Source organism: Labeo rohita, chromosome 5 (assembly GCF_022985175.1).
Source record: "Labeo rohita strain BAU-BD-2019 chromosome 5, IGBB_LRoh.1.0, whole genome shotgun sequence".
Lineage (NCBI taxonomy): Eukaryota > Metazoa > Chordata > Actinopteri > Cypriniformes > Cyprinidae > Labeo > Labeo rohita.
In genome coordinates, this window is record NC_066873.1 from 24,594,394 (window position 1) to 24,614,536 (window position 20,143).

The 20,143-nt window shown below is 33.5% G+C and overlaps 1 protein-coding gene across 1 annotated transcript in view; it reads right to left on the reverse strand.

Annotated features, from left to right (window-relative positions):
* Positions 1-20,143, reverse strand: part of ar (androgen receptor) — a 92,557-nt gene that overhangs the window by 60,718 nt on the left and 11,696 nt on the right. Inside the window, exons 2-3 of the mRNA XM_051109502.1 lie at positions 10,851-11,002; positions 6,430-6,546 (exon numbers count right to left, since the gene is read on the reverse strand). Coding sequence (XP_050965459.1) covers positions 6,430-6,546; positions 10,851-11,002 — 269 coding nt within the window. The remainder of the gene's footprint in view (positions 1-6,429; positions 6,547-10,850; positions 11,003-20,143) is intronic.

A 20,143-nucleotide genomic window follows, 5' to 3' on the forward strand; every position in this document is an offset into this window, starting at 1 on the left:
TATTCGTCGACTGTCCCAAGCATCTTTCACGCTGGCCCCGGGCCATCGGGCACTCCTTATTGTCGAGCCCTGAATGCATATATTTATGTAGTGAGAAAATATAAAGGGATCCTAACTTACTCAACTGTTTTAAAGATATTTTGAGATAAGAACAAATCTGTCGTTCTTTTATGTGTGTCACACCATTGGACATTACCTCACACTAAAGGACAGAAATGGTAGTTATTAAAGTATTTCTATTTAACTTTAAACACGTCAAAAGAGAAAGAAAATTTAATTTTTCTAAAAACAATAAAAATGTTTTTAAACAAAAAATACATTTCATCAAAATTCAGTCTCTTAGTCAATCAGCATGTTACTGAAACTCTTCTAGCCCCCCCACTGCATGTGCCACAGAGCTAAATATGATTGATGTACTCATTAAGATGTGAATGATTTTTTTAAATATATGGCTACTCTTTTTAAGGCATCATTTTGATTCTATTTACTTTCTGCATTTTTTCTGTTGGGATCTCCTCCCTTCTGGCAGATCCCTGTTAATTTTCTGTCTATATTTCCATGTCCTCTCTCTTCCACTAATTTCTCTCCCTCAATTCTTTTAGTTTCAGAAACAAAGTATCACATTTTATACTTATTTTCATCACACTTTTAAACAAGAAGTAATGTTGTTTTTAAAACAACGGATGGAAAAACATTAGAAAATAGTTTAATTAATGTAATTATTGCAAGAACACTGAAAATTATCAAAAAAGAATAAAAGGGAGTTAAACTAATCTTTTTAAATTATTTAAAATGCTTCTTAAAGAGACCTTTTCCTCTGGTGTGACATCTTTGTTCTTTGGTTGTGACAGTACAGGCGTCACACCAGAGGACATTTTCTGTCACACCACAGGACGTTTCAGCTTTTTGTATCAATTACTGACCTTGCTATTCCGAACTAACCTGTCATTAGCGGTTAGCAAGACACATTTGCAAAATTTTTAATGATTATGTAGTTTAACATGCAGTTTTAATTAAAAAATAATTTAGGGGTGTCACACCAAAGGATAACAAAATGTAACACTTCTGTTCCAAAAGGTTAAATATTTGAACAATTCTGAGACAAAAATTTACCAAGTGTACATGTCATGGGCTTCACAGGGGGCTTCAGTGACATGATCATGAATGGGGTCTTTCAACTAATTAAAGTTTTTTCTGGAATTGGCAGATTTAAAATCAAGATATGGTGTCACACCAGAGGACAAGATTTTCAGAAACAAAATGTATCAAGTTCCTACGCTTTAAGAAATATATGGATGACAAAAAATATTGCCATTTACTAAAACAGACACTTGTACAATTATGCCTGAGGTACTTATTAACATTTTAATGCTTTTCTTTTTCATTTACAAAAGTTGTAATTTATTGAACCATGCTTGAAACAGTCCCACCATAGGACAAATTTGACATTTGGCTCAAAAATTGAAACACTGCAGCTTTTATAAAAAACAGGTCCATGTAGGGCAAGATTTACTGCATTTTAAATGACAACAATATTAATTATATTCATTTTTATCTTGGGACAGGGAAAATGCCATGTCACGTCAACAACCCATATATATCGGGACGTTTCCTCTAATGAGGCAAGGGATGCAGTGCCTCCTTAAAATACTGGATGAGAAAAAATTTGAAGTACAAAAATAAAATAATGCCAATATTACAAAATATAACATTAAAAAGTATATAAATCACACCACGGTAAAGTTACAGCAGGAGTCCGTGTCTCTCTTGCCTCCCCTGACCCCACTGAGTTGTATGACTGGTTATGATCGGGTGTGACTGGTTCATGCGATAAATCCCGCCTCTTGTGTTTGTGTAAGTTTGCGTTCATAAATCAGTCAGAATGAACAATATAATGGTGTTCATGGGAAGACTAATTTAAAAAAGTAAGTAAACAACTCACACACTTAGATGTAACGACTTTGTTACATCAAAATAAGACTTAAAATGGCATGAAAACATGATCCGTGGGAGCTTTTAGTGAGTAATCAGCTTAAATAACAATTTTTACAAAATAAGAGGGCCATAAAAATGGTGTTTTGTAGCATGAATATGCTATTTCACATAACAGACACTTACATCTAGTTAAAAAGACATAATAATATCTGAATTTTCAAATATTACCTAGTTTAAAAGTTCACATATGTTTAATTCTTAATACTGTGTGTTGTTACATAGATGACCAACAATTTTTATTCTTTTGGGAAACCTGTCTATGAGTCCCTTTTAAAGCCCACTGTTCTTCAGAAAAATCCTGGTACTGCACGTTCTTTGGTTTTCCAGCATCTTCTGCATATTAGAACCCTTTTCAGCAGTCTATGATTTTAAGATCCATGTTTTCACACTGAGGATGATTGAGGGACTCATGCACAATTATTACGAAAACTGCAAATATTTACTTGTGCAATGAATTAAGAGCCGGGGGTGTAAACATTTGAACAGGATGATGTTGTGTACATTTTTCTCACTGAGTTTTAGGATCCCATTTGTTTATTTAGTACTGCTCCTGGGGAAGCTACATAAGACTAGAGATAAAACTACATAAGATAAAAAACTAAATAAGTACAAATTACTTTGATCATCCTCTTTAAAATATTTTTGCATTCTTGAGTATCAATGAAGTTGTAATTTTAAAGCTGTAATTTGTACTCAAGAGGTATTTAAGAAATACCCTTTAAATTACAGTTTGATTTGTCTATTAATTTGGGTTTGTGTCAGATGGAGACAGATTCAGAGTTAATTTAATCCATTCAAAGAATGAGACAGAAAGACTGTAAGAGAATCAGTGATCACAATCAAGCTGATTGGAATTCATTACCCAGTGACCGACTGTATACAGTCTCAAGCTAAAACGACCAAAAAAGCTATAAAACACTTTAAAAAAAAGTCCTAAAGAAATGAAATGGTCTGTTCTTTGGACTAATCTACAGCATCTGTTCTTAAAAAATGAAATAACTTTTCATGAAGAATAAGTATGCTGTAATTTAAGTGATAAAAGCAGCATGCAATAAACTATGCTTCGATTACTTCTGATCCATTATCCATTGCTGTGAAAATGTATTAAATTAGTGAAAGCCCTTTGGAGAGACAATAGAGAGAGGAAGACCTTAAGAGAGGGAGACCTCTTAATGCAGACCAGAGAGATAAACCCTTAATTATTCATCAATAATTCATCAGTGAGTGTCCTGGAGGGAGCGAGAGATCAAGGAGAAATGCAAAGCTGACTGCACTACTTCAGTAAAGAAGCTCCCCACAGATTATTTGAAAATACCCCCCACATGCATTCTCTCTTTCTCTCTCTCTCTCAAAGCAGTCTTTAAAATGGCTCGGCCGCTATAGACCTGCACTACCATGACAACTCAATTTATCTAAAAAGCTTCATACACAAACAAGATCCAAAGTCAACACTTGCCATCCGTGTAAACACTGGTTTTGGTGAGTTACTCTTCAGCTGGCTGGCAACTTTATTAGGATGTCAGTGTAATACAAGGTTTAAGTGGAAGTCTAAGAATAATTGCTTGACTCATGCTGATGGAAGCGACATGAGCGATTTAAATCAAAGAAATATAATCCATCTCCAAATTAATCTTTTGCAACTTGTGCATCCTAAGTGGAAAATTTAGCTTGTCTGGAATGATTTTTTTTCCAGAACTGCATGTGGCAGGATACGTACACTACCAGTCAAAAGTTTTTGAACAGTAAGACTCTTAATGTTTTTTTTTTTTGAAGAAGTATCTTCTGCTCACCAAGCCTGCATTTATTTGATCCATTTGATCCAAATATTTTAGCTATTTAAAATAACTGTTTTCTATTTGAATATATTTTAAAATGTTATTTATTCCTGTGATTTCATTACTCCAGTCACATGATCCTTCAGAAATCATTCTAATATTCTGATTTGCTGCTCAAAAAAACATTTATTATTATTATTATGTTGAAAACAGATGAGTAGAATTTTTTCAGGTTTCTTTGATGAATAGAAAGTTCAGAAGAACAGCATTTATCTGAAACAGAAATCTTTTGTAACATTAGAAATGTCTTTATCATCACTTTTGTTCAATTTAAAGAATCCTTGCTAAATAAAAGTACTAATTTCTATCATTTCCTTCCCACCCCCCAAAAATTATACTGATTCCAAGCTTTTGATTGGTAGTATATAATATTACAAAAGCTCAAAAGCTTTTTATTTCAGATAATCTTTTTATTCATCAAAGAATCCTGAAAAAATGTACTCAACTGTTTTAAGTATTGATAATAATAATAAAAATGTTTCTTGAACAGGATTTCTGAAGGATTATGTGACACTGAAGACTGGAGTAATGATGCTGAAAATTTAGCTTTGATCACAGGAAATAATCACATTTTAAAATATATTCAAATATAAAGCAGTTGTTCCAAACCTGTATGGATTTCTTTCTTCTGCTAAAAATGTGTGTAACCAAACAGTTTTTGGATCCTCATTGACTTCAACATTTTTTCTCCCCATACTACTGAAGTCGCTTAAGACAAGCAACTGTTTGGTTACCCACATTCTTTAAAATATCTTCTTTTTTGTTACTCATACAGGTTTAGAACAACTTGAGGATATGTAAATGAAAAAGAATTTTCCTTTTTTTGGGTGCAGTATTCCTGTAAGGTGGCAAAATAGAAATATAACAGTCATTTGCACTGTCTGTCAATAACATGCAAGAAAAAAACTGCTAAATAACTCTCTCGTAATAGGAACAAATATATAATTTCAATAAAACTAGTTCAAATGCAGAATATTTATAGTCATAAGCAAAACCTTATGCACAAATACACAGGTCCTGTATACACATATATCTACCACAGTGAAGACTTCTATGCTTGATCAGTATCAAAAGAAATTTCTGTTCTGATTAAGGCTTAATAGCGAGTTGGGTCATTTAAGACATCTGTCATGATATATCACATGACAAAAAAAAAAAAAAAAACTTTTCATATTACCAAATGACTGGGACAAGTGAAATTTGTTTCCATAATTTAAAGGGACAGCCTAGAGTCCTTGCAGTGACCGAGCCAGCAAACTTCTTATTACTATGCCTGGGCTGTAAAGAAATAGTTCAGCCAACAATGTCATTATTGAAATGTAAGTCCATCTTCTCTGCTAAGGTTATTTGAGGTCATTTTGTGAACAAATTATTCTTTCAAAGTCAGTTCTCTTCCATGATTGATCTGAGTGACTGTGAGTTTCACAAATCAAATTGAATGATTCGTTCACAAATTTGACTGATTCGGTTCACAACTGGATGATTCACAGCAGTTCTCGACCCACTGGAGGGGAAGAACAGATTTAAATTTTGACCTGTTCCTCACACAAAGCACATAGAAAATAAAGTATGCCTTCAAAAGACCTGGACAAAAGCGCAATACATTTTATTTATTTTTTTAGAGCAATGGTCGCAATGAGCTGTAGTTTCTTTAACAGATGAAAAAAAATATATAAAGATTTGGACCGAAAATTATTTTAGTATTATTGGGATATCACTATAGTTTTATTAACCCTTTAACTGTCACCGTCCCCTCTGTGGGTTGCCTAAGTTTACATCACCACATTACAAATAAATCCTAATGTAATTATGACAAACTATACATTGTTGGAAAGGTCTAAGACTCCTAAATAAATATTTTACCATATTTTTGTGTTACAAATTATGTAGGAAAAGTAATACATTAATATATGTCAAGAGTGCAACTTAAAAAAATCTTCTGACCTTTGTCACAAAAGACTTTTTCCCTATCACGTTTTAGAAATCATAAGAAATTATATATCAGTTCAAAATCTTAAAAAAATTCATCCTTTGAAAGGCATTTTAAAATCAGACATTGCATTACCATGGAAAATGTACATTCAAATCATATTACAAAATGTTTTCATTCATGAATTATAAAAATGTAAGTCTGGATAGTGCATTTTTATGTCTGTGTTCAAAAACGGGAGTGGCAGTTAAAGGGTTAATAGTGTTTTTTGCTAAGGTTTCAGTAATTTTGTCATTTTTATTAGTTTTTGCTTTTTCAGATAGGTCTATATAGTTTTTATTCATCATTTCAGTTATTTTAGTACATCAAGTTAAACTAAATGCAAATAAAAATCATTCTTTGGTAACTATCTGAAATACCATAAGTTTACATTTTTTAAGTAAATTATTCAATTATTCACTTATTTTAAATATTTAAATAATATATTTATTTTTTTATTTCAAGTATCCAAAAAACAATTCCAGGTTTTAGTTAACTATAATAACCCAGGTTTTGTAATGACATTAGAGTACATAAATGATGACATTTTTGGGTGAACTATTCTCTATAACCACTACACTGTAACCACAACGCATCAGAGCAGAGCACATTGGAGAGCACACAATTTACCTCCCAGGGTCATCCCAGCCTCAAAACACTTCTTCAGACGGCAAGATGGGCAGTTCTTCCTCCTCAGTTTGTCTATGGTACAGTCATTCCTGCTAGCGCAGAGATACTTCTGCTTCCCTAGAAGAAGAAACAAGCGGTTTTCAGAAGTTTTAACTTAGTCTGAGTCAGTTGGCAGCCAAAGTAAAGCTCCAGAGCTGGACGTATCACATTTACACCGAGATAAAATGTAGATCAGAATAAAAATAGAGAACACACACATAGACATAGAATGCTCCAATTAGAGGGAGCTGTTAACGTGACAAGCCAGTCTGATAGGTCACAGCCCTTACTCCGGGCACCCGGGGACAGCCAAATGAAAAGTGCAGAGTGAGATTTGAAAAGAGGTTCTACGGTGTGTGTGTGTTACTTAATCAGGAATACACAGCCACCGCTGAAGTAACCTACACAGCTGCAGTCAGGTCTGACATAAAATTACAATGAGATGGAATAGACATTCACCGCCAGAGCTACATGCAATTATAACAAGATCTGAGAATTGAACTGAATTAAAACCTAATCAGCAGTAAATCAAGCACAAAAGCAATGCAATTCAAATCACCACAAGAATCCAATTTTATCATCGAATCATTTACAAAAATACTGGGTAACACACCGTGATATCAGATTTGACATAATGCCAAACAAATGTACAAACTGTAATCAGACCTCACAGGTAATCTTTTTATAAAGCTGTAGAGTGTCATTTTGAAATGTTTTGTGTGTGGCCAGGAAAACCGTTTGAATAAGAATAAGACTACCCTCTCATAGGATATTGTTTGATGTTTCCCTCTGTCTCCATTAACAACTGCTGAAACAGTATAACAGTGTGATATTCTGTATTTGATTAAACTGAAGTTCATTGTTGGCTGTGGGGCAAGACCTTTTAACTCCTCTTAACTTTGATAAATTGTTTTGTTCCATGATCTCGTGGTTGTTCAAAACAAAAAGGGCATTACTTCATCAGAAGTGTGCATTCTTTTTTTAACTTGAACATTTATTTGCAGGATGAACATGGGATTATACACATTCTAAAAAGATCACTTTATCAGTTATAACTACCATTTCAATCTTGAAAGAGTCTCTTACGCTCATTGAGGCTGCATTTATTTGATCAAAGATTCATTTGGGGCTCAGGAAACATTTCTTATTATTGTCCATATAAAAAACTATTGTGCTACTTAATATGTTTTGTAAAATATATAAGTATAAATGTATAAATATAAATTTAACGGCACAGTATGTAATTTTCGCTGCTAGAGGGAGCATATTCAAAACAAACAAAGAAACAAAGGCATAATGTGATGACACCTCGACTGAGTGTGGAATCATGGGAGTTGTCGTCTTTATTCCCACAGCCAATGCAATCCGATGGGACTTGGGCAGAAATCATGTTCATTGATGAGCTAATGTATTAAACTTATGTATTATCATACTAGATACATTTGAGTGTTTTGAAAGTTCTGTTATAATGCTACTCTGTGCGTTCGTCACCTGTCTAGTAAAACATAACATGAGTGATCGACCGATATGGATTTTTTATAACCGATACCGATTATTTGCATGTTTATGTGCCTGATAACCGATATGCAGAACCGATATTTATTTACAGGTATAAAGTAAATAAATGACTGAGTGAAGTAAGTCCATACTTCACTTTGATTTTTCCTCCTTTCAGTCATCTTTAAAAAAAATTGTTGAAAATTAGCAGTCTTTCATGTTAAATTTAATCTTCACATTACAACAATAAAAAAAAAATATTTATAACTTTTATTTATAAAATGCATCAGCTGCAACACTAAGCAAAATAAATGTATAATGACTAATGTTTTCAAATGGAGAAAATAAATAAAGGACAGGAGTTTTAGTAGGTTTATAAGTGTGATATAAAAACAGTATAATATACAGAATGAAGAATAGCTCACTGGATAATGTTAATTCACTGAATAATATTCTCTGAAATATTGGAATATAACAAACAAAACATTGTATTTTAATGCATTTCTAAACTGGTATGTTATATCAGCATCACTAATATTTTGTCGTTCTAGATTCTGACAAAGCGCTGTTTATGCATTTACATAGAACTGTGATCATTTGCAGAGAAAATAAATAATTAATTTCCATAGAGTATTTAGATGTGTATTAGCGAAATAATGGTTATATAGTAAATATTAATAAAATTTAGGGTGTTTTAAACAAGTGAATCTTGTTAAAAGTCACTTGCGGTGGCCGTGCTGGAGCATTTTCTGAGCATCAACCTGCTGAGTGAACAGCAAAATGAAAGTGACTTCACGGGACTAATGACATACACAACAGAGAGAATTAAATGAAGCGTTTTTACTTCCAACATGCGCTCATTCATGGCTGTATTATTTCATTCAGGCAAAGTTAAGTCTTTTTTGGAACAGGACTTGATGGATTATCTTACTTGACTCTGTGAGTTTGTCTATTTCTTAGATCCAACGCTGCATAAACTAGCTACATATTAGGTATTTATGTAACACATCTAATATGTGCATTAATGGCTGTTATGTTAAATAATGTTTACTAATTACAGCTAAGCAAGTGCTTTACATGCTGTTGTTGTTGTCTCCTCTCCCCTTAGACGCGCTGAAATGGCGATCCTGCCGGTAATTCTCTAAACACCCAGAAGATGGTAGTGTTTATCGGTGAATCCGATATTACAAAACCGATAACCGATTATGGTAAAACGCTTAAATCGATATATCGGTCGATCTCTATATAACATATTAAAGTCTTCGGTGTTTCCATGTTTTTTACAAAATAAAACTGGAAATTGAGGGTTCGTAGGATACTAGTTAAAATTGCTTATTTCTCTGGATTTAAACATTCTTGGAAACATTTGGGATAATGTACACTACCAGCCAAAAGTTCTTGATTTGCTCTTTTTTGCTCACGAAGCCTGCATTAATTTGATCCAAAGTACAGAAAAAACTGTACAATTTTGAAATATTTTTACTATTATTATTGTTTTCTATTTGAATGTATTTTAAAATGTCATTTAGTAAATGTATTAAAATGTATTTATTTCAAAGCTGTATTTTTAGCATCATTACTCCAGTCACATGATCCTTCAGAAATCATTCTAATATTTTGATTTGCTGCTCAAAAAAAAACATTTATTATTATTATGTCGAAAATAGCTGAGTAGATTTTTTTTCAGGTTTCTTTGATGAATAGAACATTCAGAAGAACAGAACTGATCTGAAATAGAAATATTTTGCAACATTATAAACGTCTTTCACTTTTGACCAATTTAAGGCATCCTTGCTAAATAAAAGTATTAATTTCTATAATTTCTTTCCCCAAAAAATAAATAAATAAAAATAAAATTACACTGACTCCAAGCTTTTGAATGGTATAGTGCATAATGTTACAAAAGCTTTTTATTTCAGATAAATGCTGATCTTTGGATTTTTCTATTCATTAAAGAACATTTTACTAATTTTTACTCAACTGTTTTAAATATTGATAATAATAATATTAATACTACATGTTTCTTGAACAGCAAATCAGCATATTAGAATGATTTCTGAAGGATCATGTGACACTGAAGACCGGATATATTATATATTCAAATAGAAAACAGTTATTTTACATTTTAAATTACTAAAACTTTTGATTGGTAGTGTGAGTAACACTGTTCTAGTGGTTTCTGGAAATTTGAATCAAAACATCTTACATATTGTGCCTTCAATGCATCCTTGTTGAATAAAAATATACATTTCTTTTAAAACATATCATCTTGCGCATTCTGCCTAATAACTCCTTTTGTGTTCCATGCAAGAAAAAAGTAGTAAAAAAAAAAAAATTGGAACGGGGATAAGAAAATGAATAAGAGACATGAATAATGCTGAAATCTATGATTAGGTCACTGTGAGCTAAGTGTTTGGGTCTCACTGATTACTAATTGTTTATGGCAAGTCTTACACACCTCACAGCCAAATCTGCACTTTCTAGGGTTGTAGTTATTAGATTTCCATTTCCTTTCGGACTGCATAATAGGGAAAGAATGTGTCCCTAATTTGTGTATAGTTAAGACACAAAGTGTCGCCTGCTTGCTTTCTCCATATTATCTCTCTTTGACTTTGTCTCTTTGAACTGAATTCCTGAATGTGTATGATGTGCCAGTTGTTGCTATTTTAAGTGTTATAATTGAAAACAATAAAAGCTGTATTGGACACATGGTATAAAAAGTATGTTAATTCTATGGCAGCGTTTAATGCAGCTTTAATGAGAGTTTACAGCTGCAATTAAAAGTTGTAATTAAAGAGATAACGGTCCTCACATTTGGTGAATATATTTAGCCGCTAATACAATCCAAAGCCAGACTTTTGTTATAATGGGTGTGTTTATGTTACCCTCAGCAGCTCTCTTAAAGAACACTTTGCAGCTTCCACAAGTGAGGGCTCCATAGTGACATCCAGATGCTTCATCAGAGCAGATCAGGCATGTCCTTTGTGGAGGAAGGAAAAACTCCATTGGGAAAATGTCACTCCTCCCTCCATCAAACCTAAAAATAAAAACACAGCATTAACTAATGGCATGACAAAACACTGACATAAATGTTCTGTTCTCCGTTATATCAGCAGTAGAAAACAAATACACTGCAAACATGGAACTTGTTCTTCCACTGTAATGTCAGTTGTGAAGAAAAATATGAGGTCCATTATCAGTCATTTGAACAGAACACGCATACCAGCTCTCATCCAAACACGGAAATACAGAAGTAATTGGTGCATATTTGTACATTCAGATAATTGAGCAGAGTAAAAAAAAAGTGTGTAGGTTGTAGCTGAACTTCTCTGAAGTTTGACATCAGCCGTCCAGCGTGCGGCTGCTAAATTAGAAACGTCGTTTGCAGGTCCAGCACTCAGCGATAAGACTCCCTACGAAAATGCACAATTGAAAACTGGCGCGTGTGCCTGTGTGTGTCATCGGTCAAATGATGGTGGTAAGTAGAGGTGACATTATCCTAATGCAAGTGCCAGGTCTCTAATGAAGGGTAATAACTGCTTTATTCCTTAAGGAATGATGGAAAGATTCCGAGTTAAAGAGAGTCATTCAGCATGATTATTCTGTTCTGATGATGGCAGCCAATTCTGTCACCACACACACACAGTGAGAAAAGAAAAGTGAACGAAATGACTGCGATTAGGACAAGGGCATATTTCTGATATTTTCTCGGCTGTCTAGAAGAAGTGGTCAAACGTTGTACATTATAATAACTTTTTGTAAAAGAGAGAGTAAAATAAAAAAGAGAGAACTCAGGCAATACAGTGTGACAGTCCAAAACTACATAAAAAAGAAAAAATCTCATTGTCACCTTTGTTTTTTTCATTTCTCTCTCTGTTTTCACCTCTTTTTATCTCTTACATACACACGGTTGGGGTGCTGCTGGTTCATGCCATTTCTGAGAGTCTAACCATCTGTGTGGTTGACGACAAAAGAAAGATTAACCCGTAGAAGAATGGATGAATGGAAAAATGGCCATCTCAACTATAATAACGGCAAGAAACAAATAATAGAAAATGACTCACAAAAACATCTACTGTAGAAAAACATCTACTTCGTTTTCCCCTAGTATTCCATTTTTCATTACGTTAACACAAGGCAAGGGGTATTTAACAATATTTTATCAATTTATAATTAACTAACAATGTAGAGTAATAAACAACGATGTTATTCTACAAATACACTGCTGTTGAAAAGTTTGGGAAATGTAAGATTTTTCATGTTTTTTAAAGAAATCTCTTCTGCTCACCAGGGCTGAATTTATTTAATCAAAAACCTGTAATATTGTGAAACATTATTACAATTTAAAATATCACCTTTGTATTTAGGTATACCTTAAATGTGTGACCCTGGACCGCAAAACCAGTCGTAAGGTTTTTGAAACTGAGATTTATACATCATCAGAAAGCTGAATAGATAAGATTTCCATTGATGTGGATATGGTTTGTTAGGATAGAACAATATTTGTCCAAGATACAACTATTAATATATGGAATTTGAGGGTGCAAAAAAATCAAAATATTGAGAAAATTGCCTTTAAAGTTGCAATGCATATTACTAATCAAAAATTAAGTTTTGATATATCTACAGTAGGAATTTTACAAAATATCTTCATGGAATATCATCTTTACTTAATTTCCTAATGATTTTTGCCATAAAAGAAAAATCAATAATTTTGACCCACACAATGTATTTTTGGCTACTGCTACAAATATATCCCAGCGACTTAAGACTGGTTTGTGGTCAAGGGTCACAAAATTTTATTCCTGTGATACGAAGCTGAGTGTCACATGATCTTTCAGAAATCATTCTAATACGCTGACTTATTATCAGTGTCAGAAAAAGCTGTGTTGCTTAATATTTTTTTGAAACCTTTGATACTTTTTTCAGAATTTTTTGATATATAAAAAGTTTAAAAGTACAGCATTTATTTGAAATAGACATCTTTTTTAACAATACAAGTCGTTACTATCACTTTTTTTTTATCAATTTAACACATCCTTGATGAATAAGTATTAATTTCTATCCAAAAAAAAAGCAGTTGTGTATGTTATTAAAAAAAAATTCCATTTTAAAATAAATGTTCTTTTTAACATTTTATTCATAAAAGTTCAGTTTCACAGGTTTCAAAAAAGTATTAAGCAACACAATTGTTTCCAACATTGATAATAAAATAGCATATCAGAATGATTCCTGAAGGATAATGTGACACTGAAGACTGAATTAAATACTGAACAAAATTCAGCTTTGCATCACAGAAATAAATTATATTTTAAAGTATATTCAAATAGAAAACTGTTCTTTTAAATTGCAATAATATTTCACATATTACTGTTTTTTCTGCATTTTTGTAATGCAGCCTTGATGAGCATAAAAACTTCTTTAAAAAAACTTCTTTAAAAAACATCTTAAAAAAAATCTTACTGATACTCAACTGTATTATGTATTATAGTTTCACAAAGCTAAGGTCAAACCCATTTCATTTTTCTTTCAATTTTGACATTTTTCAGGATTCCTTGATATATAAAAAGTTTAGCATTTATTTTAAATTGTCATCTTTTCTAACAACACAAGTCTTTACTATCAATTTTTATCAATTTAACACACCCTTAATGAATAAAAGTATTAATTTCTATCAAAGTTTCTAGTTTCACAAAGCTAAGGTCAGAGCCATTCTATATTTCTTAAAATTTTGAAATTTACAATCTAATTTTGAGTTACAATCTTACACAATCTAATTTACATCAAAAACTGCTTATGCAATATGTAGCATGTTTGTTTGGATTATGATAAAAATGCAGTGGTTTCAAGCATTCTGACTCACATACAGTCAGGGGGAAAAAACATGATAAACATTGAGACCACCAGAATCCTAAGAAAAAACGTGATATAGATTTTTGATTAAACGGCCCAGCACTACAACAAACTTTTTTCCACATTATCTGTGCTGACTGAATGGGAGCATTAAGCATTATCAGTAGCTGAATGTCTTACAATATTATTGGTAGCAGACTTAAACACACTTGACACAAAATGTAAAAAAAATAATAATGATAATAATAACTGTTGTCTGTGGAATTCTACGCAGATTCCAAGGAGGCCTGCATATGGGCAAAATCTCTCTAACGTTGTACGGGAGTTCTGGCATTCTTCGGAAGTGTTTTGGTTGTTTCACTCACACTACTGACCTGCCAGCTGTGGCACTTTCCCAACAAGCTATATCAATCACAGGGTCTAGGTGTCTCTCACTATCAACATTATGGCTGCTATTGCTTTGACCTCATGCAATGCTGTGTTTAAGAAGGTCACTTGGGCTAAAAATACGGTCGCATTGAGGTTCGGAGCCAGAGCAGTCACCCGGGAATCAAGCGGTGTTGGTTTGCTCTCACTTACTATTTCCACTGACACGTTCTTTAGTCTTCCTCATTACTGTAGATTAGACATAACTTGATAGCTTAACAACACTCAAATGACATTTCTGAAATACTAAAAGTCAAGCATGTATTTATCTCCACCTTTGCTCAGTCAATTTATTGCTTTGCTTTGTGCCTCCGTCAGGTTTGCGTTTATTTTTTCCATGCTCCCTCAACTGGTGTGAGGCTTGTGTTTAGCATTCCTCTGTCTACAACACTATGTATCTTACTAATATGTCAAGTTTAAATGAATGACAATATAATACAGATATAAAATGTACATTAAAGGAATAATTCCAATATGACTTCAATTTTTGAAAAATGTTTTTTGTGTTTGGAATAAATGTCCACATGTCCGTGTAAATGTTTGGAATGACATGAGGAAATGTTCATCGCATCATTGTCAGTGTTGTGATGCTGATGAAATGTAGATGTTTAGGGTATTGTGGTTCTTGGCCTTATCAGCTCTTGTGAAATGAGCTCATATTGGCTGGGGTGTTAATGACATCTAAATATAACAGAGAGAGACTGACTGTGTGTGCTATTATTGCTGATGAAAGTAGAGACAGGGAGTATGAAGTTAAGATTGAGTGGGTACAAGTTTTTTTGTGTGTGTTTGTGAGAAGAGGACTGCACCACAACTAAGAAGTTGATTGGACACAGAGTACAGACATAACTATACTCAGTGACACGAGATGTCAAGGGTACACACAAGGACGAACACATATAACAAACACTCACATACATGCCCTCTCTTTAACTTCTTCTCTACCTCCCTCCCTTTCTGTCTCTTCCTCTTGTCTCTTTAGCGCTAAACATTGGTTACTGTTAGATTATTTAATCAGCACCCATTTCTTCATTTCTTTCTTTCCTAACCAAATGTTCATTCAAAAACAAAAAAATTCTGTCAAAATCATTTACTCATACTCATGTCTTTAAAAACCCATATGACAGTTTCTTCTGTGGAACATAAAGTCAGTTATTTATAGCAGGATGATCAAGATGTTCTTTTCCATACGACAGGGAACAGTGACCACAGCTTTCCAGCAAGATTTAAGGCAAAATTTTCAGTGAATAACGACTTTCAATTTCTGTTCTACACAAAAAGTTATTGTATGACTTCAGATAAATTGAAATATAGCACACAAGCCATAATAAGTACTTTTATGATGCTTTTACTGTGCTTTTATTTGTTTTTGGAGCTTAACAAACCCTGGTCTCCATCCACTTTCACTGTACAAGACAAATCAGCTTGGATATTCTACTAAAAAAGAAAAATAGAGGTTTTTTTGTCAGGTAACATCAATTGTTTCATGTGGTAACATTTAAATTTATTCACATAAATAAAGAAAATTAAACTTTATTCAAATATTATATTAAATCATTATTTTATCATAATAAATTAGATATTATATAGAATTAAATTGAGAATGCCTTTTAAATTCCAATAAAATTCCCAAGATATTAAACAAGATGCATAATTGCAACAACAACTGAAATCCAAAGAAGTACAATTAAAATTCAAAGGAAGTCTGTCAGGAAAATAAAAAAAAAAGCCTTAACGGTTGAAGGTTTGTATCCAGAATGAATGAGAGATACAGAAACTGAATTTTGTATTTTCCTTATATATTTTAGCTAACAGAATACATTCTGTGTTGAATTTCTTCGAAAGTCCAATTCAATAAATTTTATGTCAATCCAGTCCCCAACTTCCTGTGGGTCATGTGGCCAATTCAACACTCCAGATTATAAATTAAAAGCTATTTTTAAATTCTACATTTTGCCAACATTTGAGGTTTTCAGAACCTCCCTGAACTAAATTCCTAACCACTGATCCAGAATCACTGTCATTCACTTCCAGGAGAAAAACAGTTAAGTTTTTAGGGTCTTTCATTAGGCTGTGAACACATTCTGAGTCCATGTGTAAGGCGACAGTGATCCGAGAAGTGTAACAGGTTTGTAGGTGAGGTGACAGTGTGTTTGCGTGTCCTGTGATGTTTCCAGAGGTGATTAGGTGTACAGGTGATTTAGTGGTCTCGGGTTAAGCTAGCAACTCAAATTTGTCACTTACTTCATCAACACAACTTCCTGAAGAGTCACACACACATAGTCGCCGATCCCCAGCAACCAACGGGAATGGCTAAGCAACCACGGAAAATCGTGAAATATTCTCTATTATCTCTGACCAATCAAAAAAAAAAATCAACTGAGATTATGCAACTTCTAATTTGTGAAACTCACACTGTGTGCCTGCGGGGCTTAATACACACAAATGCCTGTTTAAAGTGGCTATTTCACAGAGTTTCATTTGTTCAGTTCCCAAAATCAGCCAGCAATCTCACAAAATGTGGGCATCTAATATGACTTGTGCATATTTATGATACTGACCATCATTAATTACATACTGCCATGACTACATTATGTTTTCAACGTTCTTTCAGACGAATACAACCTGAGTTATATTAAAAAATGTCCTGGCATCCATCCATCATAAAGGATGGGTTAGGGTATGTCGAAAACCTCCAATCGTATTTTCTCCCTCAACCTCAAAAATCATTTCAAAATCATCCTACATCACTGCAGAAGTACCGACCCAGTCTTTGCAAAGTAAACATGCAAAGAAGATCAAACACCCTTAACAAAAAAGGTAAAACAGCGATATAGGACGATTTTGAAGTTGAGGGAGAACATGAGATGGGAGTTTTTCGACATACCCTAACTGTCATGAACCAGAACAAAAAACAGAGTGAGACAAGACGAGTGTTTGACATTAAAAAGTATATAAATTGTATTATTTTTATGAAAATAACCGATCGTTAGGCTAGATAAGACCCTTCTTCCTCGGCTGGGATCGTTTGAAGCCACATTTAAACTGCATTTTGGAAGATCAAAATCGGTGCACCATATCAGTCCATTATACAGAGAAAAATGCTGAAATGTTCTCTTTAAAAAACAATTTCTTTACGACTGAAGAAAGAAAGACATGAACATCTTGGATGACAAAGGGGTGAGTACATTATATGTGAATCTTTGTTTTGAAGTGGACTTCTCCTTTAAAATGAAATATGAAGATCACCACTGCATTTTTCTGGTGGAAAGTATATAAATCTAAAAAAAAAACTAACCAAATTAAAAATAATTAGCTTATCATTTCCACACAGGAGAGACTTGGTGTTGTTTCCAAACAATTGGCTATCAGCCAAAATGAGTTGAAAAATATCAGCATATCGGACATTGGCAAAAATATTGTGGATCCCTAGTAATTTTAATTTTTGGGTGAACTATTCCTTTAATGTACAAGGGCTTCATCCAATATACTTGTGCATCTGTTGATTTCATCTTATGTGTGAATTATTTGGTTTTATTTGAAAAACAGAAGCATGCAGAATGAACTGCAAAGTGAAATCTCTGGTTTCAACAGCTCTGATAAGTAATAAATAATGTAACATGTGGCCAGCCAATGTTAACTTAATTATAAAAAAACACAAAAAACACATCATTTACCCTGTCTGCATCTCCAAGGCATCCTTTGCACATTTTCCTGTGTTAACATCAGTATTTATGACTGTTGAAGTTCCAACCTTTTGACACTTGGTAATGTATTTGTAATCCATGTGTTTTTCTTCTGCAAGACACAAATAACTCTTCATCGAGCACACCATCGCAGAGAAAGACTGCAGGCCTACTCTTGAAAAACTTACACCAAGTGTAATTAAGTTATGAGTAATGAGACCAGTTATCATTTGCTCAACCAGTTATATTTTGTTACTAATGTATCTGCACGTGTTGCATGGGTGGGCACCCACTGGCAGAAACAAGTAGCTGCCTATGGTCACACACATACACCCGGACCCAATTAATTACATGTGGCCCTTATTTCAAAAACATCCACGCAGTATTGGTGTGTGTGTGTGCTGCGTGTCAGTGTGTTTTAAAAAACAAAGCAATAATGACCCAAGAGAAAGGACTCAAGGGTAAACAAATAGGTCAGTGGGGAAGGGGGGACAGAGAGACAGAACTCCCTCGGAGTGGCCCTGATTAAATCCTTCTAGTGAAGACCTCTGATGAAACACCGCTGGGAGGGCCTGAGCTACTCCAAACGGAGGGCTCTGGACAAAACACACATAGATTTATGTTGTTACTAAGAGACATTCACGCTTAAAAACTTACAATGAGACTTTTGATAAGATGAGAATTGTTTGACGTTTGGGTGCAAGCGTTTCAGACGTTACTCGTGACAAGAAACGTTACAGTTTTGAATGAGGAAACAATTACATTCTATTTTAGGAATCTTGTGCAACTCAAGGCATGTTGTATGATTACTGTTAGCCTGGAGCTCATGGAAATAGTAGGATTTCTCACATAGCATTTCTATTTGAAAAAAAATTACATCAGCATCGGAAATGATTGTTTTTGATTTGCTCTGTCGATGAAAATATCACTCAACCATGTAGTTTTTAAAGCATGTGCAAGGCATTCAGTGAAGCAGGGCTGCTACAAAGATTCACGTACAGTGTAACAACATGAGAATGTTTTTCACCATTTTAGAAATATGCAAATAAGCACCAGTGTTGACGATATGACAGCAACGGAAAGGTTAGATTCCAAAACTATTCCTGTACCTTCCAGCCAGCTGCAGTACGCGCTGAGTGTGTGCACGGCCAAGTCATTTGAAGTGTGTGTGGGCATTCATGTGTGTAAGCATATGAAAGTGCTGAGCAAGTTTAAAACGTCAGCCCTTCACCTTTTTTGAAAGACATCTTAATAAAATAATTACCACTGGGGATAAAATACTTTAAAATGTAAAGAACGTCCCTTTCTCTCCTTCTTTATCGCTCTTTTTACAATTCTGAAACTTTTCCCAAACTTATATGGGAGTATTTAGTTTTGTAGAACAGCTTATAATGCATGCAAATACAATAATGACATCATGCCAGCATAAACAGGCAATCACACAGCAGAAACAAATGCGACAACAGCCAGCATGTTGCTAATAAGTCTGCATGTTCCATGTGACTGTGTGAATGAGTGGAGTTTCTTCTACTACACAAACTCAAACACACAAGATGCTCATGGTGTTTTTAGCATCTGCCATCTCAATATATGAGGACATAAACTTAATCTCCAGAGCTGCTCTGAGATCACTTCGCCAGCATTTATCATTTCATTTGAAAAAAAAAAAACTACCATCAAATAAATACCAAAATTCAAAAATCTTCACAATGAACTGCCAGAATAACTTAAGGTTTAACTTGAAGAAATTATGACAGAAATATATTACTATTGTTTACTAAAATATATATTTTTAACGAATATCATACAATCAAGATATTTTAACCCATGGATTAATTTATACAGTTCTGTGGTGCAGCATTTCATTAAAAAATACAACGTTTTGTTCTAAATTAATTGTTATATTTTCTTATCATTATATTTTAAAGTTTTATTAATTAATTTCATTGTGCACCATTTTGATGATAAATCTGTAATAAATCATACAATACAGAATCCAGAAAAAAAAAAATAATTAAAGGTTTTCAAATTAAAGGTAGCTTACTCTATCCACCTTATTCTTAAATGCGGAAGTAAGCCTATTTGCGAGACTTCTGGTTCATTAGCCGCTATAGGGAAATAACAACAAGAATAACAACGTGCAATAAACGATAACTTTTTGCAATACAAAACAGTGTGTTCGTAATTAAAATAATACATTAAAATAATGGCAG